The sequence below is a fragment of the Chiloscyllium punctatum genome, chromosome 20 (assembly GCF_047496795.1).
Source record: "Chiloscyllium punctatum isolate Juve2018m chromosome 20, sChiPun1.3, whole genome shotgun sequence".
Lineage (NCBI taxonomy): Eukaryota > Metazoa > Chordata > Chondrichthyes > Orectolobiformes > Hemiscylliidae > Chiloscyllium > Chiloscyllium punctatum.
The window spans coordinates 131,657-149,057 of NC_092758.1; the positions used below are offsets into that span (position 1 = coordinate 131,657).

Sequence of the window (17,401 nt, forward strand, 5' to 3'; positions counted from 1 at the left end):
TCCTTTGTTCAAGAAGGGAAATAGGGAATTTTCCAGGAACCTTTCGACCAATGAATCTCACATTGGTGGTTGAGAATTCTTAGGGATATGATTTATGCACATTTGGAAAAGGTTTGCCTAATTCGGGACACTCAGCATGTCTATGTGTAGGGCAGGTCACGTCTTACTAACATGACTGAAGTTTCCGAGGAGGTGACTCAGGTGATTGATGAGGGTAGAGCAGTGGATGTTGTCTACATGGATTTTAGTAAGGCTTTTGACAAGATCCCTCATAGTAGGCTCAGCCAGAAGATTAAGATGCATGAGATCCATGGTGACTTGGCTACGTGAATTCAGAATTGGCTTGCCTATAGAAGACAAAGGGTAGTGGTGGAAGGGTATTGTTCAGGCTGGTGGTTTGTGATGAATAGTGTTCCACAGGGATTCGTATGGGACCTTTGCTAATGGTGATATATATAAATGACTTGGATGAAAATGTAGATGGGTGGTTATTAAGCTTGCAGATGATACAAAAGTTGGTGGAGTTGTGGCTAGACTAGAAGTTTGTCAAAGGATATAGTGGAATATAGATCAGTTGCAGATATAGGCGGAGAAATGGCAGATGGAGTTTAATCTGAGTAAGTGTAAGGTGCTGCACTTTGGGAGATCAAATGTTAAGGAAAAGTATACAGTTATTGGCAGGAATCCAAACAACATTGATATACAGAATGATCTTGGGGTTCAAGTCCATAGCTCCATGAAAGTGGCCACGCAAGAAACAGGGTGGTAAAAAAAGGCATATGACATGCTTGCCTTTATTGGTTGGGGAATTGAGTACAAGAGTCAGGATGTCATGTTGTAGCTTTATAAGACTTTGGTTAGGCCACACAGAGTAATTGCTCAATTATGAAGTATGTGGAGGCTTTGGAGAGAATGCAGAAGAGGTTGACCAGGATAAAATCCCTACAATGTGGAAACAAGCCCTTCAGCCCAACAAGTCCACACTGACCCTTCGAAGAGTAATCCACACAGACCCATTCCCCCACCTTATTATCCTACATTTACCCCTGACTAATGCATCTAATTCGTAGATGCACTATGGGCAATTTAGAATGGCCAATTCACCTACACATCTTTGGACTGTGGAAGGAAACCGGAGCACCCGGACGAAACCCATGCAGACATGGGGACAATATGCAAACTCCACACAGACAGTCATCCGAGGCTGGAATCAAACCCGTGTCTCTGGCGCTGTGAGGCAGCGGTGCTAATCACTGAGCCACCGTGCCGCTCAATACTGCCTGGATTCGAGGGTATGAACTATATGGCTTGAAAAATCAAGTTGTTTTCTCTTGAGCAGCAGAGGCTGAGGGAGTCTTGACAGAAGTTCATAAAATTATGAGACAGAGTTGACTGTCGGAATTCTTTTCCCCAGAGTTGAAATGTCTAATACTAGGGGGCATCCATTAAGGTGAAAGTGGGAAAGTTCAAAGGAGATGTAAAGGGATGGTTGTTTTTCACACAGAGTCTGGTAGGAGTCTGGATCACACTGCCAGGGCTGGTGGTGGAGGCAGATACAATAAGTGTTTTTAAGGGACCTTTAGATAAGCACATGAATATGCAATAAATGGAGGGATATGGGCCAAGGGCAGGCAGAAGGGATTAATTTAATTTGGTGTCATGTTCAGCACAACATTGTGGGCTAAAGGGCCTATTCCTGTGCTGTATAGTTCTATGTTCTATGTTCTGCCTTTCCTTAGCTAAGGACCCAAAACTGTTCACAGCATCCATATGTTTTAACTGGTGCCTTGTACTGTTTTAGCTAGAACTCCCTATTTTTTAACACAGTTCCCTTTGAAGTTAAGATGAACATCCCTTTTGACTTCTTTATTCCCTGCTTACACACTAGCTTTTGCGATATATGCACGAGGACTCCCAAGCCCCTCCCTCCATAGCTTTCTGCAGTCAGATTTGTGACATATTGAAATTGAAGAAATCAAAAAAGTTACAATTTTCAGAGCTATTATGCAGATGTCATGCAGTAGGGAGAGCAGACATTTGACCTAATTCCTCTCATCTCTCTCAAGAGGGGAGAGCTGATGAAAAGTGCCACCTTATTGTTCAGAGGTATAGGGAAGAATTCTCCTGCACAGTACACTGTAGTCATTTTTTTCAGGTGTGATCTATATTCACTTAAAATTGCTTGAGCTCTGATTTGGAGAAAGAAATGCATGGTTTTTCTTTGCAGAGTGTTTTGCAGTACACAGAACCTCCAATTCTGAATATAGAGCCATTGCATTCGCAATGATTCAAAGGACTTCAATAATAATAATTCAGGTTATTAACAGAAATAATATCCACCATTTCAAAGGTTAACTGAGAATTAAGAAAAAGCAAAATCCTTACATTTATCTTCTCTGAACAAACGTAAGGCAAACCAAACACTGGAATCTTGGTGTTAATGTCACTCACTCAGTTCTTGGAGTCTCTTGAGGTTAACAATCTCTTCCTCCAATCCACCCTCTTCTGAGCAGAATTTCATGTTGGATTTATTAAGTATGAACCAGCCCTCCTGCCATTGTCCAGGATTTTGCATGGATTTATAACGTAGTTTTCCAATGCGATCAAATTGACAATTCAAAAAGCTATGCAAACTCAAACCAGTGAAGCCCTAAATCAGAGGAGACAAAGTCAATTTGAACAATAATTTCTTTAATGTCATTATATTTCTAGAAAACCTTATGGAGTCTTAACAAACAGAAAAATTTAGAAAAATGTGAGGTGCTGCATTTTGGAAAGGCTAATCAGGGCAGGAATTATACGCTTAATGGTAAGATTCTGCAGAGTGTTACTGAAAAAAGAGACTTTGGAGTGCAGGTTCATTGTTCCTTGAAAGTGGATTCACAGGTAGATAGGATAGTGAAGAAGGCATTTGGCATGCCTGCCTTTAATGGTCAGTGCATTGAGTATATGAGTTGGGAAATCATGTTGCGGTTGTACAGAGTATTGGAATATTGCGTGCAATTCAGGTCTCCCTTCAATAGGAAGGATGCTTTGAAACTTGAAAGGGTTCAGAAAATATTCACAAGCATATTTCCGGAGTTGGAGGGGGTTTGAGCTATAGGCGAGACAGAATAGAATGGTGCTATTTTCCCTGGAGCTTTGGAAGCTGAGGGGTGACCTGAAAGAGGTTTATAAAATCATGAGGGCATGGATACGGTGAATAGATAATGGAGTCCAAAGCTAGAATACATAGGTTTAAGGTGAGAGGGGAAAGATTTAAAAGGGACCTAAGGGTCAACTTTTTCATGCAGAGGGTGGTGCATGTATGCAATGAGCTGCCAGAGGAAGTGTCAGAGGCTGGTACAATTAAGAGGCATTTGAATGGGCATATGAATAGGAAGGATTCAGAGGGATATGGCCCAATTGCTGGAAAATAGAACACAGGACAGAGAACATTACCACGCAGTGCAAGCACTTTGGCATCAATGTTGTTCCAACCTCTGAAACCAATCCGGAGCCCAGCTAACCTACACTATTCCATTATTAGATTAGATTAGATTAGATTAGATTAGATTAGATTAGATTACTTACAGTGTGGAAACAGGCCCTTCGGCCCAACAAGTCCACACCGACCCGCCGAAGCGTATACCACCCAGATCTATACTCCTACATTGACCCCTTCACCTAACACTACGGACAATTTAGCATGGTCAATTCACCTAACCTGCACATTTTTGGATTGTGGGAGGAAACCGGAGCACCCGGAGGAAACCCACGCAGACATGGGGAGAATGTGCAAGCTCCACACAGAGAGTCGCCTGAGCAATTATCATCCACATATTTATCCAATTGCCATTTAAATGCCCTTAAAGTTGATGAATCTACTACTGTTGCAGGCAGAGCATTCCACGCCCTTACTACTCTCCGAGTAAAGAACCTACCTCTGACATCTGTCCCGTATCGATCACCCCTCAACTTAAAGCCATGTCCCCTCATGCTAGTTATCACCATCTGAGGAAAAAGGCTCTCACTGTCCATCCTATCTAATCCTCTGATCATCTTATTTGTCTCAATTAAGTCGCCTCTTAACCTTCTACTCTCTAACAGAAACAGCCTCAAGTCCTTCAGCCTTTCCTCATTCGACCTTCCCTCCATACCAGGCAACATCCTCTGCACTCTTGCCAATGCTTCCACATCCTTTCTACAATGCGATGGCAAGAACTGCATGCAATACTCCAAATGTAACTGCACCAACAGCATGTTCGCATAGCTCAAAATGTAATCCGACTACTAATAAAAAGGAACATTCTGTACACCTTCTTAACAACCCCATCAACCTGAGTGGCAACTTTCAAGGAAACCAAGATCTCTCTATTCATGCACACTACCAAGAATCTTATCATTAGCCCAGTACTGTACTCTGTATTCCTGTTACTCCATCCAAAGTGAATCATCTCACACTTTTCCACACTAAACTCCATTTTCCACCTCTCAGCCCAGCTCTGCAGCTCATCTATGTCCCTCTCTAACCTGCAACATCCTTCAGCATTGTTCACAATTCAACCAACTTTCATGTCATCCACAAATTTACTAACCCATCCTTCTGTGCTCTCATCCAAGACATTTATAAAAATAACAAACAGCAGTGGCCCCAAAACTGATCCTCGCGGTACACCATTAGTAACTGAACTCCAGGATGGACATTTCCCATCAACCACCACTCTCTGCCTTCTTTCAGCCAGCCAATTTCTGATCCAAACCGCTAAATCCCCCTCAATCCCATGTCTCTGTATTTTCTGCAATAGCCTACCGTGGGGAACCTTATCAAATGCCTTACTGAAATCCATAAACACCACATCAACTGCTTTACCCTCATGCACCTGTTTGGCCACTTTCTCAAAAAACTCAATAAGGTTTGTGGGACAACCGACCCTTCACAAAACCATGTTGACTATCCCTAATCAAGTTATTCGTTTCTAGATGATTATAATTCCTATCTCTTGTAATCCTTTCCAACAATTTACCCACAACCAATGTAAGGCTCACTGGTCAATAATTATCAAGGTTGTCTCTACTCCCCTTCTTGGTCAAGGGGACAACATTTCATATCCTCCAGTCTTCTGGCAATATTCATGTAGACAATAATGACATAAAGATCAAAGCCAAAGGCTCTGCAATCTCCTCCCTAGCTTCCCAGAGAATCCTAGAATAAATCCCATCCGGCCCAAGGGACTTATCTATTTTCACACTTTTCAGAATTGCTAATACCTCCCCCTTATGAACCTCAATCCCATCTAGTCTAATAGCCTGTATCTCAGTATTCTCCTCAACAACATTATCTTTTCCTGTGTGAATACTGACAAAAAATATACATTTAGCGCCTCTTCTATCTTTTTGGACTCCATACACAACTTTCCACTACTGCTCTTAACAGGCTCTAATCTTACCCTAGTCATTCTTAAATTCCTGAAATACCTAAAGAAAGCTTTAAAGATTTCCTTGATCCTGCCAAAGACTTCTCATGTCTCCTCCTGGCTCCTCTTAGCTCGCTCCTTAGGTCCTTTGTGGCTAATTTATAACTCTAAGCACCCTAAATGAGCCTTTGTGTCTCACCTTTACATAAGTTTCCTTCTTCCTCTTGACAAGAGATTCAACTGCTTTAGTAAGCTACGATTCCCTCACTCAACCACTTCCTCCTTGCCTGACAGATACATACTTATCTGTATGCAGTAAGTATGTATACAGATACTTACTGTATCTGTAGTTGTTCCTTGAACATGCTCCACATTTGAATTGTGTCTATACCCTGCAGTTTCCTTCCACATCCTATGTATCCTAAACCTTGCATATTCTCATCTTAATGCCATTCCCCCAGCTATAACGCTTGCCCTGTGTCAGGAAACCCTCCTGCACACATTGGACAAAAACTGACCCATCTAAGATATTTGAACTATGGCGTTTCCAGTCAATATTTGGAAAGTTAAAGACCCCCATAACATCTATCCTGTTACTTTCACTTCTATCCAGAATTATATTTGCAATCCTTTCTCTACATCTCTAGAACTTTTCAGAGGCCTATAGAAAACTCCCAACAAAGTGAAAGCTGTTTCTAACCTCAACCAATACTAACTCAGTAGATGAGTCCTCATCAAACGTCCTTTTTGCCACTGTAATACTGACCTTGACTAACAATGTCACACCTCCCCCTCTTTTACCACCTTCCCTGGAACTAGATTTACTTAGGAAATCTGGTTGACATAGGACGAGTTGGACTGAAGGGTCTGTTTCCATGCTCACAGCTTTATGGCTGTATGACTTTATAAATAGTGTCATAATTACATGACATCATGCAAAGGCACTAATGGATTGTTTTTGAGGTGCAAAACTACAATTCTGACAATAAAAATAAACCTTGCTGGAAATATTACATTGGTTAGTCAACAACTTAAAGAAAAATTGTAGATGACATTGGATTTTCTTGATGGATATATCAAGAGGCCCTCTCATCAAAAGAAAATGATGCAATGTTATGAATGATGTTTATATACCTCTAAGTATAACATTGAAGGGTCATGGCAAAAAAAGAAAAGGAAAGACATAGACAGATGTAAATAAAAAGCAAGCTGGCTGCAATCTAAAATCAAGAGAATGGAAGACAATTGGAAGAAACTGCCAAGAAGACATTATGTTTAGAAAAATAAAGTGCTCGCAATTCAAGACCCTTTGTGTTTGAGGAATCAATTACATCATCTAGGACTGGAGTGTTGTCTCAACCAGGCCAGCTGATACCTTCAATTGGATTTCATTGCTATTAGAATCCATTGAATACCTACAGTGTGAAAGCAGGCCATTTAGCTCATCAAGCCCACATCAATCGTTCAAACAGCATCCCACCCAGACCCAACCATAACCATGCATTTTCCATGGCTAACCTATCTAGGCCCGGACATCCTTCTTCACGATGGGCAATTCAGCATAGCTACACAACCTAACTTGCATGCCTTTTGAACGGTGGGAGGAAACCACAGCATCCAGAGGGAATCCACACAGACACGGAGAATGTGCAAACTCTGCACAGGCAGTTGCCCAAGGAAGAAATAAAACCCGGGTCCCGAGCATTGTGAGGCAGCAATGCTAACCAGTGAGTCACCATGTCACCCTATTCTCCAGTGAAGTTCAGATATATATTGTTGGAAAATGACAGAAAGATAACATGGTTCTTGCTGGATGTATGGTACATTTCATAATCATGAGGTACCTTTGCAATGGAACTTGTCCACATCTGTAGGCTGTCAGGGTTATCCGTGCCAAACTGAAAAAGCTTTTCTGAAGTGAGAAAAATTTCGAATGTGTATCGAAACCTAATGAAGATAGGAAAAAAAAATGGAGTGATTGAGACTCCAGGAACTTCTCAGGCTATTTAAAACAGAATCATGACCTGATGAAGATATTGAATAAAATGCTATGCTCTTAAATAGGTAAGAGTCACAATGTCACATGAAAACTTCCTGAAGGATTAGCCCATTTATGTCAAAAGTTAATAGCTCTGCTTATAGATGTCAGCAAAGGTAGATGCCCAACACAGCATGAAATTTCTATATTTTGATATGGCAGAGCATCCTTATTTTTAAAGTTATTGCTTTAGTTTCATCGAACACAGAAATAATAAATGTAATCCAATGTTGGTTACACCAGTAATTTGACTAAAAGAAAAACTCAATGTGAACAGTGCTGGAGTTCACTGGGGTATTGTAATAAATAATGGGAAAGTTATTCATTAATTTGTGACATATTACGTCCAAGATTGGGTCAGGGTTAAGGAGACTTTGAACTTGTTATCTTAGAATTTTTGTCCAATAAAGTAATTGTTTGATCAAGACATACAGAACAATGTTTTGAATTATCTCAAATTTACACAAAGTAGAATATACATGACACAAGTCATTACTGACATAAAAACAGAAATTGCTGGAAAAACTCAGCAGGTCTGATAGCATCTGTGGAGAAACAAAGGAAGTCAATGTTTTGGATCCACTGAAATGGGACTCAAAATGTTAACACTGCATTCTCTCCAAAGATGCTGTCAGACCTGCTTAGTTTCTTTCATTTTTTTCTGTTTTATTTTAGATTTCCAGCATTCACATTTCTTTTTTTTTAGTTCATCATTGATATATTGTGGTTAAAATCTAAAGAAAGCTTGAACAAGAGTTTCAGCTGCAAAATGAATTGTCAGTGCTGGAAGCTCACCTACTATTCTTAAATATACGTTGTGTCTGGAAGCGGCCACCTTGGAGAAAATTGTGGATTGGTTTTGCTTATGCTATCCACAGCCAAGGGAACAGTCCCAACTTTTTCAAACTGTCCTCATCACAGAAATTTCTCATTCCTGAATCATTTTCTGCACTCTCCAATGTGTTCGTTTCGTTCATATAATGTGTCCATAGCTGTACACAATCCTCCAGTTGAGATCTAACAAGATTATACAAGTTCAACATCACTTCCCTGCTCTTGGACTGTACACCCCTACTAAAATATTCTGAGGACACTGTTTATTTACCACTCTCACCTTCCATGCCTACATCCTTTTTAGACCTGTACCTCCTATTTTGTATTGTCTTTCAATATTCTTCTGACCAAAGTGCATCACTCACACTTTTCTGCATTGAACTTCATATGTCACCTATTTGCCCATTTTAGAACAGTGCTTGAGAAAGGTTCAAGGCTACTTCACCACTTCTTACCCCATTTAAGAAGACCCCATTTAATTCCAATCCCAAAAATCACAGTGAAACCCACAGCTATATGAAATAATGTGGCCAAGGAATATTGAATCCCCAGCAAGAAACTTGGAAGTGATACCAGGCCCAGGAGATGTAGCAGAAGTGAACACATGGCTGGTCATGCTCCTCAGGCTCACAGCCACTTCAGGGGATTGACCCTGTTTCAGTGGAGAGTGCTGAAGGGCATGCCAGCTGCAGGCATACCTAAAAGAGGTGTCAACCTGGTGAAGCTGCAGCTCAGAATGACTTGTTTATCAAACATCCATCGTAAAATACAGTAGAAAATGTTCAATGATTGCACAACCAATCGATCAGATCTAAGCTCTTCAGTCCTGCCACATTCAGTTATAAGTGTGACGAACAATTAGAGAACTCACTGGAGGAGGAGGCTTCACAAATATCTCAATCCTCAATGATGGAAGAGCCCAACATATCAGGCTGAAGCATTCACAGCAATCTTCAATCAGAAGTTCCAGAAGTGATATCTCTAAGATTATGGTAAGAAGTGGCGAAGTAGCCTTGAACCTTTCTCAAGCACTGTTCTAAAATGGGCTGATAGGTGACATATGAAGTTCAATGCAGAGAAGTGTGAGTGATGCACTTTGGTCAGAAGAATATTGAAAGACAATACAAAATAGGAGGTACAGGTCTAAAAAGGATGCAGGCATGGAAGGCGAGAGTGGTAAATAAACAGTGTCCTCAGTATATATTAGTAGGCGTGTACAGTCCAAGAGCAGGGAAGTGATGTTGAACTTGTATAATCTTGTTAGATCTCAACTGGAGGATTGTGTACAGCTATGGACACAACATTATATGAACGAAGCGAACACATTGGAGAGTGCAGAAAATGATTCAGGAATGAGAAATTTCTGTGATGAGGACAGATTGAAAAAGTTGGGACTGCTCCCTTGGCTGAGAGGCAATTTGACAGTCGTGAACGGATTGGACAGAGTAGATAGGGAGAAACTGTTCCCACTTATAAATGGAACAAGAATGAGTGGACATAGAATTGTAGCGACATACAAACAAATTAAGGGGAATGTGAGGAAAAGCATTTCCATTCAGCAAGTTCAACACCATAGCCCCAATCTACATTAGAGATAGACAACTGGTGATAGAAGGTAAAAACAATGACTGCAGATGCTGAAAATCAAATACTGGATTAGTGGTGCTGGAAGAGCACAGCAGTTCAGGCAGCATCCAATGAGCAGCGAAATCAACGTTTCGGGCAAAAGCCCTTCATCAGGAAGGGCTCTTCCAGCACCACTAATCCAGTAACTGGTGATACAGCCTAACCTGAAGATACCTCAGGCAAAGGTTAAGTCCAAAAAAACAGTACCCTCATGGTGACGTCTAATCAAAGCTGGGATTGAACCTAGACTGATTTACATCATTCTACATGACAGACTAACTATTCAACAAGTATGGCAAGGGTATGGAATGTATTCTCTGTAAATATGATGGAGGCATTTTCAATTGAGGATTTCAAAATAGCATTGAATGGATTAGAGTTAGTGTAAAAACAAAGTAAAGAATTCTGTGATTCAATGATAAGCACTTCAGAGCATGACTTCTGTCCTTCATTTTGTTAACAATTTGCAGCCTCCTACTTCACAACAAACATTACCCCCAAAGACACTGGCCCGAGCCATGTCTTGCTGACTTTGCTCTCAGGGCACTGAACACATTTTGTCCTTTTCACAGCTAACATTTACATTTATTTTAAATCAATACCTCTCCTTTATCACCCTTATTGTCACCTTTGCCTCTTTGTGGGCACCCTCATGAGATCTTCCACTTGATCCTCCTCCCAGTCTGTCAATAGCCGAAAAGACACTTTATGGTTCCAGTTCATTTCACTTTTGAAGATCAGTCATACTGGACTCGAAACATTAAGTCGGTTTCACTCTCCATAGATACTGCAAGACCATAGAACGACAGAAATGATACAGCACAGACCCATCTTGCCATCCAGATTCAAAGACGCCCAGAGGCCCTTTCTATGCATCAAGTACTGAAGCACAGATCTTCAGTACTATTGCCAGAATGTTGTCTGGGCTCATAACCTTGGCAGTATCCAGTGCCTCCAAATGTTTCTTGATATCACATAGAGTGAATGAAATTGGCTGAAGACAGATATTGGTGATGCTGGAGACATCAGGAGAGCTGGTAATGAACGAGGTCAGAAACTGCCTCAAATGGAGGTGCAATTGAGGGGTATGTGAAAGACAGTTTTGATAGGTTGAGGTAGAAGATGAAGCAAAGGCAAAGTCCTCTGGCTATGGGGGACTGTTTTGCGGGGAGGTGGGAGCTGTTAAAGGAACAGGGTGTGGTGTCTGAACCACTGACTTTCTTTCATGTGGCCCTTTCAATGGGCTATTCAGCCTGAGGAAAACATTCACCATTAGTTAGGCAATCAGCTACATACGGAAGATAGAAGCACTCTGCCATGACCAAAATCACGCCTGCCCAAAGAGTTGTCCCTAATTGCAATGCAAAACATTTAAAGTGGCTGCCCCCCTTTGTGGTATGAGCCATCAAACCCAAGTCACTGTTGGGAAACTTACCTAATGATATCAGAGTACCAAGGAGCTGTCCATTTCCTACTTGTTTCTTACCTCTACACCTCTGTTCCTGCCACCAGGCACTGGTAAAATTCCACTCAGAATCATGAGTTCATTATGATATAAGTGAGATTAGTGTTAGGGTTACCTTATTTGATTGCCCTCATAACACAGTAGCTCAAGAAACTGCACAACTGCCTTGTGAGGGCAATCAGACAATGACAGGGAATAATGCAGACTTGGCCAGATCACTGACATCCTGCCAATCAATATAGATTTCAAAAGGTTCATACCATGTACTGGTTGATACACTCAAAGTCAAATAATCAGCAGATCTGAAGGAATAAGAAACTGAATTGCATTAACAACATCCAAATCCAGTAAGCATAACTGACTGTACCTTTTAACTGACAAAACTGACTGCACCTTGTAAAATATTATAGCAAAATCATATTATTGATGTCTGTCTTCTCTCCACTTTTACAGAGACTGCATGGCTTTCAACCAACTGTGACAAAAAACTTTGTTAAATTCTCCAGTACCTGTCTGTAGGGCCAGAGTTGGCGAGTGATTGTGGTCTGCTCACTCCAATACAAACAATGTCATTCATTTTAATTGTCCCAATTGGTTCAGTACTTTTATCTGTTTCGTAGAAAAGAAGGGACCTGTCCAAAGAGCACCACTGTTTCTGGAATTCTGAGAGAAAACAGCACATGTCAATTTGAAATATAACATTTGCAACAAGAAGCCTTTTCATTCAAACAATAATTTGTTCCCATGAGCAATTAGGGAGCTTATTGTAGGTGAGAGACTTTTTTTACAGCTCTGGGGTCTGGATTTAAGTTGTATCCAGATTGAGAACTGCAAGTGTTCTCTGTGATTGTAAAAAGGTCAGTGTCAAACATGTTTGAACAATCTTAACCCAGAATCTAATGAGTTTGGTTGCTTATTTGAGAGAAATTGCAAATCTTGCTGGGATGTGGTATGTTAATATTTTTCAGGGATTGTGCTACATTGTTAACATTATTCCATCATGATTAAAGAACTACATTTTCATGTGTATGTATAAATATTTATCTGCAATGTGACATCACTCACTGCTGTACACTGCATAGCGCACTGTTAAGTACAATTGATGAAAGCTCTAGTTTTGAGATATTTTCCTAATCAACCTATTTAAAGATGCTCTGACACATCTTCAGAACAGTTGGGACTTGAACCTGAATCTTCTAGCCTAGAAGTAGGGACAATGCCACTGTACCACAAGAGCCAAGTTTCAGTGTTGACTGAAAATGTGGTTATTTCACATAGTTGGGAACCACAAGGTAATACAGAATGGAACCAGCCATTGTTAACATCGTCCAATCAGCATGAAAACTTAATTTTCACAGTAATTGTTAACTCATAATTCTCTCAAAGTAACTAAGATTGGACGATAAAAACTGCCACGTCAACACCATCAATATCCAAACAATAAAATTTTGAAATAAGTGAACCACCCTAAATTCTCTCATTATAATCAACTTCCAGAAAACACTTGAACTGTGTTAACATTCTGCATGTGGCCAGTGTTACTGGATATCCATGACCTACCATCTTTGCATTTCTTGCTGCTGGGTAGTTTTGTCATGGCTGATGTCCTGTATAGGTATCCGCAATGCGATACAGATTGCGTGATCTCACTGTAAATACCCATTGAAACCATAGAGTTGGAATTTAGAACTTCTGCAGAGAAGAGGCAAAAATCATGTCAGCAACAACTTAGTATGATGTTTCATCAGTTACAGCCTGATAATCATGGGTCAGTAAATCAGGACTCAGTTAGTGAATCATTTGGATGTGGAATTCATTGCATGGAAATGTGGTGGAAGCAGGTACAATTGAGACATTCTAGATGGCATTGGATGATTATTTGGATATAAATAGTGTGCAGAGAAATGGGGAAAAATCAGGAGATTGGCATTAGATGATCAAGTCAGTACTGGCACGATGGACCAAATGGTCTCCTTCTGCACTGTAAACATTCTGATTCTGTGAAGCTATGCATGGCCTTTAACATCAGAAAATATCCCAAGATACAGCACACGAGCATCATCAGATGAAAAATTTCCAAAGATTTCATCTTCACGAGTTATGCATTGGAGCCTTGGAAGACAAGCACTATGGCTTAGCATTTTGTGCATTGTGTGACATTGAAAAGCTCCTCCTTTTGAAAAAATGTACATTGGATCATTCGATGAAATACAGACAAAATAGTGTTTTTTCAAAGCTGGTCATTTTCATAAAATGGTAAGTGAAATGGGTTAGATAGTTTAGCAACTGTTATGATTAGATTAGATTCCCTACATTGTGGAAACAGACCCTTCGGCCCAACAAGTCCACACGGAACCTCCGAAGAGTAACCCACCCAGAACCATTCCCCTCTGACTAATGCACCTAACACTATGGGCAATTTAGAATGACTAATTCACCTGACCTGCACATCTTTGGACTTTGGGAGGAAACTGGAGCACCGAGAGGAAACCCACACAGACATGGGAAGGATGTGCAAACTCCACACAGACAGTCCCCTGAGGCTGAAATCGATCCTGGGATACTGGTGCTGTGAGGCAGTGGTGCTGTGAGGCAGCAGTGCTAACCACTGAGCCACCGTGCCAGGCCAGATCACCAGATTGATGTTATAATCTGGTTAGGGACCAATAACTTAGCAAATCAGACAGAATGGCCCAAGTGCAAAGAGATGGGAATCCTGTGGATGGACATTTTAGTTGGCATGAACTAATTTGGGCCAAAGGGCCTGTCTCTGTGCTGTACGACTCTATAAGAATGAAAGTTCCAAACACTCACAAAGAGAATAAAGCTACAAGATTCTAAGGTTTTGGTCAAAGTACAACATCATGCAAAGTTAGAAGAGTAACACAATCTGCTAGATAAAGTTGTAATCTTAGAGACAGTTAATGGTGAATTTAATCTGAGTGTCATGATACCTTAGCCAAGGCATAGGCGCAGTGGCCCCCAGCAAGTACAGGAATGAATCCTGCAAGGAGGCCCAGTGCTTTCCAGCTCTGACTTCATTTCCTGGGGATGAGCAGAGCATTGGTGCAGACTCCGTAAGTCATGGGACATGGTGATGCAACAGTGCTGGATGCTGGAGTAGGACCTGAGGGCTTCAGGAGTGGGAGGCCATTCTTTCCGAGTGAATATGAAGCTCAAAACAGCAATCTGTGTAATTGGGCCCTTTCATGGAGTGGTTAGTGACCTGTGCAGGATCGCTCAATGCAGCAGGACAGTGACTAATGTCATCTAATTAGGACCACACTTGTTTGTTATATTTCCACACATAATGTCAGTGTTGCAGCCTGAGCAGGAGGATTCAGGAATGGAGCTGGCTTCCCTCACAGGCTATAGAACTGTCCACCAACATTGAAAGACTCAGCATCAGGACATGATCTACCCTGGCAGCTGCCATGACTTTTAAATCTTGGAGCAATCTTCTGCACCTGGTGAGTTTGAGGGTCTGGGGACCTTATAAGGCTGAAAGGTCTATCATTTCACACCCTCCTGACTGATGTAGAGGACAGGTACAATGCTGACTAGGACTGTGGTGGAATAGAGGACAAGGCTGCTGAAGCTGTGGTTCCACTGCTTGGACCGATCTCCAGGGTGGGTGAAAATTTTACCAGTATACTCCAGACAGAATATGCCATATTATCCTGGCTTGCTGGGTTCTGCACAATTAGAGTAGGCAATGGGGTGATGCAATTAACAAGGCATTTATCAATAATCCTTCCTTGACTGGCAACTGGCCACTGCCCTGTGATCACCTAGCTGTTTGTCAAAAGCATAAAAGATGGAGAAAGATATTCCTGACATCAAGAAGGACCTCATAGGAAACCTTGTCCAATTCTGCCACAAATCTTGTCATTATTAACATTGCCCAGACCCCAAAAGATTCCACCGATATCATTCATTCATTGTCGCTGGATCAAAATTTTGGAACCCTTCCTTAACAACATTCTGGGTGTCTCTATATCATATGGACCGCAGTGGTTCAAGAAGACAGCTTACCACCACCCCCTCAAGGGCAATTAGAACAAAGAACATAGAACAATACAGCACAGAATAGGGCCTTCAGGCCTTGATGTTGCGCCAACCTGTGAACTAATCGAAGTTCACCCCTCTACACTACCTCATCATCATCCATGTGCTTATCCAAGGATTGTTTAAATCTCCCTAATGTGACTGAGTTAACTACATTGGCAGGTAGGGCATTCCACGCCCTTACCACTCTCTGAGTAAAGTACCTTCCTCTGAAGTCCATGCTGACTGCCTTTAATCACACTATGCTTTGCCAAATAGTTATAAATCCTATCCCTCAGAATTCTTTCCAAAACTTTGCTGACCACAGATGTTAGGCTGACTGGTCTGTAATTGCCAGGGATTTCCCTATTACCCTTTTTGAAAAGAGGAACAACATTCGCCTCCTTCCAATCCTCCGGTACGACTCCCGCTGAGAGTGAGGAGGCAAATATCCTCGTCAGCAGCTTAGCAACCTCCTTTCTTGCTTCCCGGAGCAGCCTAGGGTAAATCTGGTCTGGCCCTGCAGACTTATCAATCTTAATGTTTTCCAAATTTTCTAGCACGTCAATTTCATCTATCTTGATCTGGTCAAGCCTGTATCCCAGCTCCTCTAAGTTTTCATTTACAACAAGTTCCCTTTCCTTGGTGAAAACCGAAGCAAAAACTCATTTGGGCTTCCCCTACCTGCTCAGACTCCCCGCACAAGTTCCCTCCACTATCCCTGATTGGCCCTACCTTCTCCCTGATCACTCTCTTATTCCTCATGTACGAGTAAAATGTCTTTGGATTCTCCCTAATCCTTCTTGCCAAGGCTTTTTAGTGCCCCCATCTGGCTCTCCTCAGTCCATTTCTGAGCTCCTTTCTAGCAAGCCTGTAATCCTCTAAAGCTGTGCTAGACCCTTGCTTCCTCTACCTTACGTAAGCTGCCTTCTTTCTTTTAATGAGAAGTTCCTCTGTTCTCATCATCCAATGTTTCTTAATCTTACCCCTTCTTACCTGTCTCATCTTGTCTCATCATCACATAAGCCTCCTTCTTCCACTTAACAAGAGATAAAATTTCTGTAGTAAACCACGGTTCTCTTACCTTATCACTTCCTCCCTGCCAAACAGGGACATAGCTATCAAGGACATGCAATATCTGTTCCTTGAATCAGCTCCACATTTCGATTATCCCCATCCCCCACATTTCGCTACTCCATTCTATGCATCCTAAGTCTTGCCTAATTGCATTATAATGCCCTTGCCCCATCTATAACTCTTGCCCTGTGGCATGTACCTTTCCATCGCTAAACCAAACGTAACTGAATTATGGTCACTCTCTCCAAAGTGGCAAAAGTGAGGACTGCAGATGCTGGAAATCAGAGTCTAGATTTGAGTGGTGCTGGAAAAGCACAGCCAGTCCTGATGAAGGGATTTTGCCCAAAACGTCGATTTTCCTGCTCATCGGATGCTGCCTGACCGGCTGTGCTTTTCCAGCACCACACTGATCTCTACTCTCTCCAAAGTGCTTACCTACAACTAAATCAAACACCTGGTCTGGTTCATTACCAAACACCAGAACCAGTGTGGCCTCCTCGCTTGTCAACTCTTTGACATACTATGTCAGGAAACCCTCCTGCACACATTAGACAAAAACTGATCCCTCCGATGTACTGGAGTTATAGCTTTTCCAGTCAATCTTGGGGAAGTTAAAGTCCCCCAAAATGACCACCCTGTTCCTTTTACTCCTACCTAGAATCATTTTGCCAATACACTCCTCCACCTCCTAGAACTCTGCGGAGGCCTATAAAAACTTCCAGCAGTGTGACCTCTTCTCTGCTGTTTCTAACCCCAGCCCACACTACCTCAGTAAACGAGTCCTCATCAAAAGTACTTTCAGCCACCGTTATACTATCCTTGACTAATATGGCCACGCCTCCCCGTCTTTTACCACCTTCCCTGTTCTTAATGAAAGATCTCAACCCTGGAACCTGCAACATCCATTCCTCACCCTAC

General features: G+C 41.7%; 1 protein-coding gene across 6 annotated transcripts in view; it reads right to left on the bottom strand.

Annotated features, from left to right (window-relative positions):
• Window positions 1–17,401, bottom strand: part of arap3 (ArfGAP with RhoGAP domain, ankyrin repeat and PH domain 3) — a 352,080-nt gene that overhangs the window by 121,503 nt on the left and 213,176 nt on the right. For all 6 annotated transcript variants that reach the window (XM_072590235.1, XM_072590229.1, XM_072590232.1 and 3 more), the window contains 4 exons: window positions 12,920–13,051; window positions 11,869–12,022; window positions 7,241–7,343; window positions 2,452–2,650 (listed from right to left, as the gene is read on the bottom strand). In XM_072590235.1, the coding sequence (XP_072446336.1) occupies window positions 2,452–2,650; window positions 7,241–7,343; window positions 11,869–12,022; window positions 12,920–13,051 (588 nt within the window). The remainder of the gene's footprint in view (window positions 1–2,451; window positions 2,651–7,240; window positions 7,344–11,868; window positions 12,023–12,919; window positions 13,052–17,401) is intronic.